This window comes from Dermacentor andersoni, chromosome 3, assembly GCF_023375885.2.
Source record: "Dermacentor andersoni chromosome 3, qqDerAnde1_hic_scaffold, whole genome shotgun sequence".
NCBI lineage: Eukaryota > Metazoa > Arthropoda > Arachnida > Ixodida > Ixodidae > Dermacentor > Dermacentor andersoni.
The window spans coordinates 182,487,829-182,503,668 of NC_092816.1; the positions used below are offsets into that span (position 1 = coordinate 182,487,829).

Genomic DNA, 15,840 nt, shown 5'->3' on the forward strand with positions numbered 1-15,840 from the left:
ATACACGTCAGTAGACTGTAGGTCGAGACGCCTCTACAAGTGATCTACGGTTTCGTCTGTACTGCGCCCGCTTACACATTTAGTTCTCTCATATTGCCCAAGGCTCTGCTGTCGTCGATCTCGTTTCTCGCCCCCATGGCAACCGGTCTGTTTCTGTAATAGACCAGCAGTAATCTTCTGCATGCATTACATGACCTGCCCAGCTCGATAACTTCATTGAATCGCGAATACGATATAACTATCAGATCGGATCGGAAAACATTTATTGGGCTCTAGAGAAGAGATCTTCGCGGCTTCAGACGGCCTCTTCCATCTTCTGATGGATTCTTCTGTCTGCAATCACAGGGTTGGTGCCCTAGTCCAAGGCTCTACTGAGTATGGCCAACCCGCGAGCTCGCTCTACTAGGCGCTTTTGGCCGTTCAAGCTTACGCTGGAAAGCATACTCTCCCACTGTTCCGCACTCGGGTTTTTAATTTTATAGATAGTTGGAGACTCAATATTCTGACAGGCCCACGATATGTGGTATAGATCTGGTTTCTCTCCGCACCGTGGGCACTTAGCCTCATACTGTGTAGGGAAAACTTTACTCAGAAGGTTTAGATTCGGGAAAGTACCCGTCTGCAGTTGTCGCCATGCAACAGCATCCTCTATGCTTAGATCCTTATGTGGGGGTGGGCACTTCAGTCTGACCCCTTTATAATAATTTAGGATATCTGATTAGCCCATGGGTACTGACTCGGGTTCCTCAAGGCTGGGTCTGTCGGACGCCCGGTTGGTATGTCCTCGAACTATCCTATCCGCCTCTTGGTTTATTCACTCACTCACTCACTCTTGGTTCCCTGTTATGCCAATGTGTCCTGGTACCCAGATTATGGTATGCTGAACTTTGTTTCCCGGGTAGCATGAGCAGATTATGTGGTGTGCTCTACGCCCAATTCTGCCGTTTGTATAATTACGGCATGCTGCTTGAGAGTCTGTTATTATTGTTAGCGACCTGCCAGATCGATAGCCCTCCAGTGCTGCCAGAGCCACAGCTGCGTCTTCGGCCTCGACTACCGTGCAGTCCTGTAGTGAGAACTGGCAAGCTGTAATGGTGCTTGCATAGCTCCCCCTGAAGGCGGCCATTGTGCTTCATAATTCAGAGCGGACCATGTAAATGCAGCTTGAATAGACAGCAGTATGCAGCAATGTGATATAAGAAGAATTACAGTTCCGCCGGAAAGTCGAAGCACCAGTTGTGATAGAAAATGAGTCGATAGCTGTGCAAAGTGAGGATAGTAGTTATATCGGCCGTATAAGCTTGTAAAAACTCGCTTACTGACTCAATTAGCAATGATAGAATATGTATGTGTGACTCAGTGAGGACGTACCAAGAAACAGACATACGGAGACATCGCTGTCTTTGTGTGTCTGCTTCTTTCTACGTCATTCTTCATTCGCGCTTACAGATTCTATTACGAATTTAAACCAACTAGCTCGTCAACGTGTTTTGACTAAATTAACCAGCACAGTCTCACGCGCGCAGGTAAACATGAATACAAATCGCTCGACGATAGCGGAAATTGTCTGAGAAAACGCTGGCGTTAGGAATCGCGGCAGCAGGCGTGAGCCAATTGACCTCCGTGCATCTGTCACTTCAACGCGAACGAAACGTCGAAAGCGCAGCGCATACCAAGCTACCGGCACTACGTACACTCTGCAAACATCGCAGATCGCTTTGAAGATGAGGACCGTGCGGGCGCGCACTTTAGCCACGTCGCAGACCGCTTCCAAGAAACTCGAGCGCCGGTACACTTCCCCACGGCGTCCGTTAAAGGCTTCTTCTACGGCGTCCTCGATTCGCGTGGCCAACGCCGTAGTAGAAGCCGCGTTTGTGTCCACTCTATATGGAGCGGCGGGCGAGGAGGACATCGGGGCACCGCAGCCGCCGCCGGAGAAGAACGCCACTCCTTTCCCATCTCACCCCCCTGTCTCGTGCGCCACAGGAGAGGGCACGCTACCGGGCCGCCTTCCTCGCTCGCGCACGCGCTATTGAACCGCGTTCGCCGGCTAACGCTCACACGCTTTCACTCATACGGAATCTCACAGCGACGGCGACGGCTAAGCCGACGGAAGAATTGCGCCTGGAGTGTCCATATAAGAGCTTTCGCAATAAAATATCATCCAATATGCGCCGACCACAAAAAAAATTTACCGACAATTACGATTACCCCTAATATGTCATTTGAGCGCAGCTCTATACGTCTTTTCATTCACGCATATATTCGGTGGCGCGTACAATAGGTCTCGTGCGACACGTTGCAAAAAGAGCGAAGTGTAGCAAGAGTGCCTCGCTAAACTGGAGATCGCGAGAGCCAGCGCGTGGCGGTAACGTGGGTGTGATTCACAGAAGCCGCCTCCGACATCCCCAGATGATGCGTGTTTCTCTGGCGCCATTTCCTTGTCATCGCCGTAAAGCCCCTCGTGCGCTGCAGTACGCTTTGCTTCTCCCGCTTACGCCGTAGCTTCCGCCGCTTCCCGCCGATTTCCGCCTCGTGGTTCTGCTGCACCGCCTCTCCGCTTTCCTCCTAGTGCCTCTTTTAAAGCGAAAGCTTATCTAGGCTCACGGTGAAATCTGTGTCAGCACACCTGACCGCCGGAGCGTCCGCCGAAGCGTCATCACGCCATATAAAGACAGTATAAAGACAGAATAAACAATGAAAAATGATTGCCGGTGACAGTGAATGACAGCTCTATAATAGAGATTGAAGAGGCTACTAATGACTACTAATGACTCCGAAATGACCAATATGTCTAACGACGGCTTGTAATGACCACAATTGATTAGAAATGACTAGAATTCTCTAGTAATGAGTAGGAATGACAAATGACTGCTAATGACAACGAAATGACCGATATGTCAAGCGACGGCTTGTAATGACCACAATTGATTACAAATGACCAAATATGCTTACGTGTGAGCAGTTATGACTAATAATGACTGAAATGAGCTGTAGCTACTAGTAATAACTATTAACCCTTTACTGCACAATTTTTTGCTTCCTCAAAATATTATTCATGGAGTTCTAGGGACGCATAACAGCACCTGTACTCTCACGGAAACTTACTTTAGCGAATGTCTGTGGTTTCAATTTGCAGAAAAAGGGTATGTTGCATATTTGCAACAATGTGCAAATAAAGAAGAAGTTGAAAATAAAAGATAGATTTAGTGCGATTCATACTCAGATGCTTATTTGCACGAGACAATGATTGGTGCACCTATGATTTAGTGTGAACAAAGAGAAGCACTTGTACATGCTTGTGCAGCACAGGTGGTTCCCACACTTCGTTCAGTACGTCATGTGGATTCCCGTGCAGCCAGGAAACAATGCAGTGTTTTCGGGTTATTGTCAAAATGTAGAACATCGAAGCACACACGTAAAGCTGTGCCCGTGACGACGTGATACGGCAACGTGCGGAGGCACAGCGTACTTTTGAAAAGAAAAAGGAACTTCGACCAGAGAACATCTTGTCCACATAGTGAATCGAAACGGACTTACACTCGTGGCTGTCGTGACTAATTTAATAGTCACTGCCTTCACTATCAGGAGAAATTGCTGGGCCATACCAGCGTTTCGGAGCCATTTCACTTTTCCGAAGAAAATAAACCATGTACACGTTGTTGCATTTGTGCAACATAACAACGTTCTGTCGCCAGGAACAAACTATTCCGAAATGACAATGTTTTTTTGAACCTACAGGGTCAGAAGGATGTGGAGCATAGCGTAATAATTTTTTTTTGCGCTTCGTCTTAAGGAGAAATACATTTACAATTTGTAAAACTTACCTATATCACTGCTCGCGGGCGCGCGCAGCCTCCGCCACGTTTGTTTTGGTGGAAGATGCGAAGGATTAGCACAGATTGCAGCACAAGAGGGCCCGTTTTACAGACCAATGTTGCGGATATGCAACAACGTGTACAAGCAGCTCCAAACTGACTTTGCTTCTGTTTTTAACGCCGTTCATCAGAATGTTGCGTAAATGCAACAAGGTGCAGTAAAGGGTTAAATGACCAATATGTCCAACGACAACTTGTAGCGACTACAATTGATTAGAAGCGACTAAATATGCTTATTAATGACCAGTATAGACTAATAATGACTGAAATGAAATGTTATGACTGCTAATGACAACGAAATGACCAATATGTCCAACGACGAATTTTACCAACTACAACTGATTACAAATGACTAAAAATGCTTAGTAATGACACGTAATGACTAATAATGAGTGAAATGACTTGCAATCACTACTGATGAGGATCCGATGATATGACGAACATGTCTAACAACGGCTTGTAATTACCACAATTGAATACAAATAACTAACAATGCTTAGTAGTGAGCCGCAATGACTAATAATGATTGATATTACTTGTAATAACTAGTAATGACGATAAAATGGCCAATATGTCTAACGACTACAATTCATTAGAAACGGCGAAATATGCTTAGTAATCACCAGTAATGACTAATAATGACTGAATTGACTTGTAATGACTGCTAATGACTAGGATATGTCTTGTAATTACCACAATTGATTACAAATTGCTAAAAATGCTTAGTAGTGAGCAGTAATGGCAAAAAAAAAGAAGAGAAAGAGAAGAGGCAAGCAGAAAGATGCGAATGATAAGAGGAGGAAGAGGAAGCTTTCGCCGTTCACCTCTTAAGAGGAAGCTTTAGCTCGGGCCAAACTCCGACGCGGCCTATTCAAATACATGTAAAAACGCAAAAACGCTTTTCTGAGATAACCCCTGGACCGATTTTAATGAACTTTGTTGTATTTGAGAGAGAAAGTTAAATTCTAGTGACTGTTGGAAGCGGAATTTTGATTTAGAGTTTGAATTTTGTTAAAAAGATTTTCAAAAATTCAGAAGTTTGAAAAATATAGAAGCACGAAGTTTACAAACTAATAGCTGTGCATCAAAAACAGATATCGCGATTCTGTAAACGGTATCCATTAGACCATTCAAAGCGGACAAATTTGAAGTGTCATTTTACATTTTACGTGAATTTGTTACGTTATTTACGAGGGTTTTGCAAAAGTTGTAATAACACATTGATACATTTCTTGAGGTTCATGTGTAACATATCAATTTTGTCCGCTTTAGATGTGCTATCAGACACAATTCACAGAGTTGCAATATCATTTTTTTCTTGCTGTGTTACAGAGTCGTAAACTGGATAGTTTCGTCTTCTGATAATTTGTGATTTTGCGAATTTTTTATAAAAAATTGACAAACTAAATCGAAAATTCGAAACCAGCAGCCACTAGATTTTAAGTTTTTCTTTTAAATGCAGCAAACCCCGTCAAATTTGGTGCAGTGGTTGCCGAGAAAAACGAATTGTCCTTTTACATGTATTTAGATAGGAGTACCCGAGCTAAAGCTTCCTCTTACGAGAGATCTTAAGATACCCTGGGATTTTTTGATCCCACGCTGCGTGCCGCGTTCGTTCTCAACTTTCGCTTTGCTCGTTCAGTTGGTTACGTCGGGAGCGCTGACACTCGCCGCAGCAACGGGCGCCTAAGAGCTGCGCTCTAAAAAGAACGAAAGTTTTGAAGTCTCAAATGATGTTTACTTCGAGCACAAGACACTATCGTCGAATCTGATACAGCTCTTCGCATGCAACCTGTGACGTATCATCGTCATCCATGTCGATGTCGCTATATTCCTTGTTGCACTCCTCTCGCTTCATTGCGTTGTCCTCTATACCGTACAACGCACTGGAAACACAACACTTCCTAAACGTGCGCGCGATGACGGCAGGCGGGATATACTCCCACGCATTGGCAATCCAGCTCGCCGCCTTCCCCAGCATCGTGCGCTTGATGCATAAAGTTATAAAGGAAAACTTCAAATTGCACGGCAAAAACGTGCCCACGTGGGCCAAGTTGTAAAATTTAAGCAGGCCCATCTCATTCCCACCCCATTAAAAAAAAAAGGTATCTGCTTAGAAGAGAGCATACACCATACTGTGCTGGGACAAAGTTACCGCAGCACTTAGAGCTACAGCGATATCTCGATAAGGAAAAAAATGCGGCAGTTTCACCTGAAAGGCGAAGCACTGATTTGCAATAGCAATTTTTTGACAGGTACCCGAAGTAAGGATAATGCATGGTGTCAGGATAAGACATAAATAAGGCATGGTGTCCCGCGTAAACAGGTAAATGCGAACATAACTGGCTCAATCACCAGAAACATTCACTTTCAAAACGTAGCGTGAGAAAGAGCGGCAGCACCTGCGAGCAAATTGTCCTTCGTGCCGCCTCTCCCTCCAACAAAAACTAAGCCGCGATAACACAGCACATATGAAGTCATCTGCTCTCGGCGCAGCTAGGCTCTGTACCAATCGCAGATCGCGTTCAAGACAGGACCCGCGCAGCCGCGCTCCACACGCAGCAACCGGAGGAGCAGAACGCCCGTCCCCCACAAGCTGCTTTGCATGCAATTGAAGACGGCGCGCACCCTCCCCGCCTTCCTCCCCTGAGTGCGCGAGATCGAGTTACCCCACTTCTCGACTCACATTTGCACGATTTTTCTCGCACCCACAGCACACGGCCCACAGCTGCAATGTTGTCGCACTTGAACCTCATACGGAGCGCCATGGCAACGCCGACACCGTAAATGAACTTGGAGTATCCACATAATTCCTACCGAAATAATAAAATAAATTTCAAGGCCAGTGGCGATAGGTTGTCAGTTCTGTATTTTCATTTTGGCACTCACTCTAATACTCATAAGTTTTTTAATCAACTTGTTCCTGAAAAAGAAGGCGCGTGCGAATCGACTAAATACGGGAATTCTGAAGATACACATGGCGAGTGCACTCAAGCGACGTATTTCCGTAAATTCGAGCAATCCACCTTGTTTTACTTATGGCTATGTATAGTGGGCGACCAAGCATTCTATAGATGTATGAAAGAAGCAGTTTGTAACAATTTCGCAAGCACTTTTCGCGGTTTAGGGATAAAAAATTCACTCACTTTAAATTAGCGCATCACGAATAGAAACAAAGGTTTTCCACTTATGGGGAATAAAGTCGAGCACGAGGCACTGACCAGTATCCTTGCTCTGCCGAAAGCAAATATAGGAGAGGAAACTACGGGATTAAATTGATAATAGGAGGAACGGGAAACGGCTGTTAAACAACACTGGCTTTCATGTTTTGCTTTTGCAGCGACAGTGTATATAGTGAGAGTTATATGTATTTTTGCCTAGGGTTCTATAAAATTACCGGGATGATGCCGTGTTGTTTCATGACCGAAGCACGTGACAATGTCACAGAAGAAATTAGCTGGACTTGCTTAAGTTTTTCGCTTTCTGGCCGGTATGAAATGGGGCCACTAAGAATTCGCTACTCCAGTGGTACCATATCTCTACGTCGACCACATTCGGTAAACACTGCCAGTTTCATCAGGTAGGAGCCCGTGATGTTTGCATATGCTGGAAAGTGTTTACATATGCTGAGAACATGTCTACGAATTCCACGTTGAACATCAGTTTATGGTACAATTGAGGAAGCTCGTGTCACGCCTATACCTGTCTTTCCTCTATGCGAACCTCTGCGATTATTCCTGCGGCTGCTGGGCCGTCACCGGCCCCACCCTTTGTTGACACTTCCCGACATACGGCGGGACTCCGCCTTTTCGATCACCATAATATGCCAAGAATCGGCCATACTATCATATTTTGTCCCTGCTGACCTTTCCCGTATGCCCCCATGGGTAATGTCCCAAGTACGAATACGTCTCACGATTCCAGGAATTTCTAGAACATCGCGAATACCTACCGTAGGCCTCTGACATATAACACGAATACATGAAAAAAATATGGCTCATCGGTGAACGTATATACAGACGGATCAGTCTCGTCGTATCAGTCAGGTGCGGCTTTCGTTGTGCCTGCGCATCAAGTCGTTCGACAGATTCATTTGCGAATCAAGATGACAACAACATTCATAGAACTAATGGCAATCAGAGAGGCTGTGCACTATATTTTGCAACACCCTCCTCAAGTCTCGACAGCCTTTAGTGAAACGAAATCAGCTCTGCAGATACTTGTAGTCGTAATGAAAGAAAGCTCTTAAAGAGTATTGGCTCTTGAGACTGCGGAGCTATACACTCTAGCGGAAGAGAACGGCCACCACATTACATTTTAGCGGGTTCCAATTCACTGTGGTTTAAACGGCAATGAACTGGCCATTGCCGAAATTTCTTTTTCAAGAGTAGACGCCAACTGCCGTCTCTGAAGTTTTATCTGAACACAGGCAGAAAACCACTGGCACAATCCGGATAAACGCCACAGACGACTCCAAAGAATTTACCCTACCGTGAAATTTAGGCTACCACCTAAAACTCAACCCAGCTGTCGTAGTCCCCTGCACACAGGTTGGGGTGGCATTTACGCAGGGGTAGGTGCACCTCATGCAACTTACCAAGTCTCCTGACTGTTAGTTGTGCAATGTGAAAGAGAGTATGGGTCATGTGCTGTGTGACTGCCCTCAATACGTGGAAGAGCGTAAAAAGTTGAACAAAGTCTTTACGCGCCTTGGCAGCCCGCCGCTGTAGGAGGACGTTATTTTAGGCCCTTGGCCAGACGTTAAACTGAGCTATAAGGCCATCCAGGCCTTACTTGATTTTATAATAAGCATGGCCCTGCACTCTAGGCTTTAAGTAGTCCAAATACCTAACTATATTCTTTACATCTATCCTCATCATCATCACCTATCATGCTCCTTTTTCTTCCCTCTTTCTTTCTCTCTTCCCCTTCCACCAACTCAGAGTAGCTGGCTAGAGGAATGTACCTCAGGCGGACCTCTCTTCATTTCGTATCAGTGAACCTTTCTCTCTCTCCTACCGGGACGACCCGCGGCGGTGGTGAAGCAGGCTTCACGCAGTCCGGTACCAATAACAATAATTAACAATAATCAATCAAATAAATAAATCAAAATTTCCTTATGTTTTTAGTGTTTGTGCGCCAACAATAAAAAAGGCGAGTGCGGTCCGATCCCGGATCCACCGGGTCCACCCGCGCCGAAGGTGGAGCAGGCTTTCAGATCTCTGCCCCTAGTGTTAATAATAAGGAAGAATAATGAATGAAATAAATAAATCAAGATGCATTGTTTCAGTGTACTGAAAGTCGATGGGTGTACTGGAATCGTTTGAAAATTGTGTGGAATCGTTGGAAACAGCACATGTACTCACGAACTGGGAATGTTGCCACATACGCAATAGACAAAATGCATATCAACCATGCACCCTTGACTCGCAAGAGGACAATACAATGCCACTGACCGTAGGAACATCTCTGCCGCTAAAACGAAAACCGGAACTGTGATATCCACTGTGTATACATCTCTAGGCTACCTACGTGTGGTATCGAGGAGTTCACGACCACACACTTTAAGAGGGTTAGCCGTGATGACACTACCCCTGTTAAAGACTTCCATGCGGACATTTCAGAACGACACAAGAAATGGTTCACGCAGTTTGTGCTAAAAGAGTTTTGTTTCCAGTGCCACAAATATCTTAGTTGCTTAACTAGTTAAGAACGGTGGTGTACAGATTTAACGTTGGCCAATATCCTGCCTAAGCTGGAACCGAACCAACCAGTGTGTATCAAAGTAATAACAAAGCTATCGTCACTACCCTTACCAAATCATAGAAATATACACGTGTTTCCTTGTCTAACGCAGTGTGACGTACTGCAGCTTCGCTGGTCAGCGGCTTTCACGTAGTGGAAGGGCCCCTGAATTTTATTTATTTATTCATTTACCTGCATGAGAACAAATAGTGCCCCATTTGTGGAGCATTGCTGTGGAAAACACAGCGAATACTTACAGAGGAGATACATGAAGCCGGAGAAATACTTCAACTACCTTCTAAGGAGGAAATTTATTTGAGCAGATACTACAGATGGTAGGTAATAACAGAGGGTTTGCAGAGCCTGAAATATGTCTAAATGCGACCGTGGCAGCTCATAACGTGACAACAGCGATTTCCACAACGCATTTGGGTCGGATGTACAAAACAAAAAGCATTCACCTATAGCTATTTTTTTACGCAGAATGATGTCGAAATGTAACAAGAATGTCTTTTGTGCGACCGAAATTCCACATAATATAGTTATTTAGAAACGTAATTGCGCAAACCTAATATTGGCGTATTAGCACAACTCAATTAAGAACATGGAGGATGTTGAACTCGTTAATTGTAATTGACACGTGAACGCGCTGGAGTTATATAGGACTAGCATACATGGTACTTGCTTGAATAATCAGTGAATTTCGTGATATAAAAACCAAGTCGAATTAGCTTTACAGCAGAATTTGAAGTTATTTATTTATTTATTTATTTATTAACTTCAAATAACTAGGGCGGCCTGATACACTGCAGCTACTGCGGGCGTGTCCAAAAAGGATGCTGATGTTTAAGTATAAACATCTAAAACGACACGACAATAGGCAAGAGATCAGCTGTGGGCCAGCACAACATTCGAGTCAGATTGCCGAGTCACTCCTTTCTGTATTTAGAAAGCTTCACTTAATTCTAAAAATGCTTCTTAAAACTATTCGACGAAGTACCGGCTGCATGAGCATGCCCTGGCACATCATGATTCCTCCGTTATTGTTTCGATGGAGAAAGTACTCTCTTCGGCTGCGGCAACTTGGCATATTCTACGTGCTCATGACAGCTGCAAGACGGGTATATGCAGAGTTCTTTGGGACACCTGCTAAACCGAATCAGTTCTGCTCCATTTCTGTGTGAGAGGGATGAACGGCATTAGGGTATGAAAAAAAAAAACGTTGTCCATTCGAATACCCAGGGCACTATTTCATTAAAATAGAACCGGTCCCCCGTAGCTTAGCTCCCGGCCAGCATTTTATTCCGCAAAATTCCTTCTCTTGACTCACAGTACGGAAATACTTGATACTGGGGGCACTTTTGGTACAATGACAAAATTCACGCATTACTTGGTGCTTCTGTAATTGCCCGCTGCGGTATCGCAGTGGTTACAGCGTTCTGCTGCTGAGCATGAAGTCGCGGCTCCGTTTACTGGCCATGGCAGCCACATTTTGATTGGCATGATATGCAAAAAACTCACGTACCTATGTACATGTGCACATCAAGGAAGCGCAAAATAATCCGCAGCCCTCCACCGTAGCGGTTCGCATAGTCCCAGAATTGGCCCGTAACGTTCAGTCCCCTGAATGAATGAGCGAATCATACAATCGTGCTTTAGTACAATTAACGAAAGCGTAATCCAGAGGGTAAATGCCAAATAATACGCCTAAATGTGTTCATTCCCATTTATATATTTCTTGCGCCCGGCGCGACTAGATGTTGGACGGGATCAGATGAAAAAGTAACGGCAGTAAGACGGAGACGAAAATGCGTGTGAACTGCTTTTCGTGGCACTTCCCCAGAGATTCCTGCCAATGTTGTCGTAAGAACACATCCGGGAACCTTTCCCAGTTAAAGTCGTCGCATTCCCGTTCTTTGGTTACAAAACAACCGAGCCTTTCATAAAAGAGCGAACCGACCTTTGTGCTGAAAGAGCTCGCGTGCCTGCAACGTGAGCGCGAACAAAGATCACTTATTATTGGCTCCATGGCCTGTAATGCACAGCTGGCCTGGCTTGCAAGCAAAGCGCTTGCCCATTTCGTCTGTGTTAGTCAACGCGGGCAAAACAGCAACACAATCTTCACACATTCTTACGGTTCCTAGAGCAGCGCGCTCCCGACAATCGTTTTTATAACGGGCGTACAAGGCATCTCAGTTGTCTTTTGATTGCTTATTACTGGGGGCATGCTGTTCCGCAATTGGAAATCAGATGCACTTTCGAGGCATAGCTTCACGTTTAATACATCGAATACGTATAGCTTGCTGTTATCATCCCTGGAATGCGTTGAAAGACGGCAGGAGTTACGTAGCTCACAGAATATGGCACACACAGAAGCTGCCCTCGCATGTTCACCTGTTGATTTGGAGCGAGATATCAGAGGTTTGAATCAATCAAATACCTTTACGCATCTACAACAGCACACATTTTTGTGATTTTAGGATTTGATGGCCGAGAAACCTATCCAGGCGCCACCACTAATTAGACACGTTGATCATCTCAAAAAAGAACTGATTGTTTGATGTCGTTAATTTTCTTAGTGATTCATTTCATAGAAAGAATTGTGTATATATATTGCTCTAGGACCCCCAAATTTTATGACACATCCGGTAGGGCAATTCTGAACTACTAATTTCGGAGCTTTACAAATACCTAAGCTGATCATATCGCTTGGTTTTGGTGACATTCAGCATTGAAGGCCTAGAAATAGGTGAATAATTTCTAATATCTGTATTGCCTCGCAGCACACAGACACACACAAATACGTACTCTAGTGGAAACGCTACAAGGGACACCTACAGTGACCATCCTGATGTCTTTGAGGGATGGGTTACGGACAGCCTATGTTATACGTCACTGCTGTAATGTCTGCATTAGGCGGGTCTGAGTGGATGGATGGATGGAAAAACTTTAATAAGGCCCAACGCGACGTGCAGTAGCTGCTCCCACGTCGGGACAAAAAGACCCAGCCTCTCCACCACGTCGCGGGTCCATTGGACTGCCCATAGTTAGGATTCAAAATCGGGACTGCGTAGGGCAGCCTCCCAGTTGAACGACGTAACAACTTCGTCGCCCCGTACTGCGGGGCACCGCCAGAGCATATGATCTGAGTCTGAGCAAAGTATGAGCAAATGGTACAAGTGTCTGACGTTTGAATGTCGGGATAGATCTGGTGTAAGAGGGCGGGGCTAGGGTAAGCCGGACTTGCAAGAGTCTCAGTGTCAATGCCTGAGGCCTGTTCAATTTACTGTGCGGCGGCGGATACTTCCGCCTCTCCAAATAAAAGTAATTTGTGAGTTCGTTGTACGAGGCAGGGGGATCTCTATTGCGCGCAACCTCAGCGCCACGCCACCCGATAGCTACGCGGTCGACGGCACCTCGCGCAGCTCTGTGGGCAGACTCGTTGAGGTTGGACGGGGCGCCGTTGATCAGCCCCATGGGAGAGGGTAACCAGACGATTGTGCGTTGCTTAATTCCCTTGTCCCGTGGGATCCGCAAGACCAGTTTCGAGACGGTGCCCTTGGCGAATTCTCGGACCGCCGATCTCGAGTCGCTGTATATAGTCGTTCTCCCGCCGACCAGCAGGGCCAACGCTATTGCGGCCTCTTCCGCAACCTCGGCAATGTCGTACGGACCGTCGAAGAGTTTATTATTTTCCCTTCTTGATCGACGCTGACTGTAGCGAACGCCTTTCCGTCAGGCCGCCGGGCTTCATCAACGAAACAGCAACTCCAGACGCGTGCGCTGGTCTCTTCCAGGAGGGTGTTAGCCCTAGCCCTTCTTTGGCCCAAGTTGTACTCGGGGTGGACATTCCGAGGAATAGGGGCAACGGTAATGCGCTCTCTTTGTTCTCAAGGTATGGTGCGAAAACTGGTCTCGATCTCCATTGGGGGAACTCCAAGCTCTCTCAGAATGCTTCTGCCGGCACTGGTCGTAGTGAGTCTGGTAAACTGCGCCCTCTCCTGACTCCACTATCTCTTCTATCGTGTTGTGCATGCCAAGGGGGAGCAGTCGCTCCGAGCTCTTCTACATGGGAAGCCGGAGGGCTCTCTTGACTGCCTTTCTTATCAACGCTTTCAGCTTGTCCCTTTGCGACCTCTGCCAGTTGTACATGTCCGTGTCGTAGGTAAAGTGTCACATCACGAAAGCATGAACCAGCGGGACGAGGTTGTCCTCACTCAGTCCTTGCTGCCGGTTGATAACTCTTCTTATCAACCTGATGGCATTGTCCATTTTCATGGTCAGCTTCAGTACGGTTTGGTTAGTCGAGCCGTTCGATTCGATCGTCATATCGAGAACCCAAAGAGAGTCTGCCCTGGGGATGAGACAGCCTTTACTTTTCCTTAGAGTGATGCCGTTGTACTCTACAGGTCTCTTACCTTTTGGTTTGGGACCCCTACGCTTGGGCCTGTATAGTAGTAGCTCTGATTTCGGCGGCGAGCGTCGGATGCCGGTCGGTCTGACGTAGTCTTCTGTGACTTGGATGGCTTCTTGAAGCGCGGTCTCTGCACGTCAATCACTGCCACAGGTGCACCATATGGTGAGGTCGCCTGCATATATTGTGTGGTTAATGCCGTCGTCCTAGGAGAATTCCCTCGAGAGACCGATCATGGCGGGGTTAGAGAGGGTCAGCGACATGACTGACCCCTGTAGTGTCCCTCTAGAACCGAGCATGACCGAGGCTGAAGCGAGGTCTCCCACTTGGAGGATGGCTTCTCTGTCCGCCAGGAAAGATCTCGTGAAGGCGTGAAAGCGTTTGCCCAAACGAAGGCTGGAGATCGTTCCCAATACAAAGGAATGGAGGACGTTGTCAAAGGCCTTCTCGAAGTCCAGGCCAAGTATGGCTCTCGTGTCTCTCGTGCTGCGATCGATGACCTGATCCTTGATCAGTCTCATGGTGTCTTGCGTCGGAAGGCCCGCTGTGAAGCCTATCATGTTGTGGGGATAGACGGCCTTGCCTTCCAAGTACCGGGAGAGACTTGCGGATTGCATGCTCGGCCACCTTGCCCACATACAAAGTGAGCGAGATGGGTTTGAGATTGTCGAGATTGGGTGGCTTGTCGCGCTTGGGAATGAGGATGGTGGTGGCCCTCTTCCATATTCCCGGAACTCTGTCGCTGCTCCACGTCTGGTTGATGATCTCGGCCAGGTACTCTAATAATTTGTCATCCAGGTTCCTCAGGGCCTTGTTCGGGATCTTGTCCGGACTGGGGGTCGATATACCGTTTAAGTCGTGTAAGGCCCGTCTGACTTCTTCAACTCCAAACTCCGCGTCCAGCTCGGGGTTGTCGGAGCCCCCGTAATCCTTGAGGGCGGTACTCGCCGGGCTGGAAACCACCGGTAGGTGCTTGTTCAGCAGCTTCCCTAGGACTTCGTCGTCCGAGGTTTCCTGCCTGGCTACGTGCAAAATGCGTGCCACCATGCTCCGTTGGTTCGACTTAGTATTTGTCTCGTCCAGCAAGTGTTTGAGCAGGTTCCAAGACCCCCGTTTGCGCATCTACCCGTCTATCGAATTACAGCCACCATCCCACTGTTGTCTGGAGACGAGCTTGCAATGCTCCTGTATTTTCCTTGTTGACTTTGGCAGTATTATTTCGGAGCCTAGTGTTGAGACGCTGCCCCTTCCTCCTGGAGAGCAGGCACTGCTTGGCGTCGAGCAGTGGGCGAGCTTGCTATCCATCTTCTCGACCTGGAGGTATGTGCTGACTTCCTCTGTGGCGGCCTCGATATCTCTTCCGATCGGTTCTATCAAGCTTTCGAGATCGGGCATCACCTCTACGTCTTCCGCATACTCATTCCTAATCTTTAGGTGACCCTGAACTTGCACACTCTTCTCTGCTCTACCCGCAGGGCCGTGGCCAGGATGTAGTACTCACTACCCAGGTCCATTTTGATGTTGGCCCACTTAGCTTCCGCCGCTCGTTTGACGAAGGTGAGGTTGGGAGTTGTATCCCTGCTGGCCGACGTATCGCATCTAGTAGGGAATGACGGGTCGGCGACGAGCATTAGGTTCAGTTTAGCGCCTCTCTCCAAAGGTCCTCTCCTTTGTGGCTGTCATACGGGTAGCCCCAGGTATGATACGGAGATATGGAGCGCCAAAGTCACGAGCAATGACGAGTGGGAGTTCCAAGCGAGCTGCGCTGCTGCTTCCACTTCTGTCCACTTCTGTGGCGGTTCA

At 46.8% G+C, this 15,840-nt stretch overlaps 1 protein-coding gene across 1 annotated transcript; it reads right to left on the reverse strand.

Annotated features, from left to right (window-relative positions):
* Positions 1 to 14,243: 14,243 nt before the first annotated feature.
* Positions 14,244 to 15,159, reverse strand: LOC140216594 (uncharacterized). The gene is made up of 2 exons (XM_072286965.1): positions 14,621 to 15,159; positions 14,244 to 14,379 (listed from the first exon to the last, which is right to left on the reverse strand). The coding sequence occupies exons 1-2, from the start codon at positions 15,157 to 15,159 to the stop codon at positions 14,244 to 14,246; spliced, it is 675 nt and encodes a 224-aa protein (XP_072143066.1).
* Between the last annotated feature and the right edge of the window lie 681 nt (positions 15,160 to 15,840).

Coding starts and splice junctions, on each gene's coding strand:
- LOC140216594 (XM_072286965.1), bottom strand. CDS start 15,159: ATGCGCAAACGGGGGTCTTGGAACCTGCTCAAACACTTGCTGGACGAG. Junction 14,380..14,620: donor TCTCTCCCGGTACTTGGAAG/GCAAGGCCGTCT, acceptor CCTGGCGGACAG/AGAAGCCATCCTCCAAGTGG.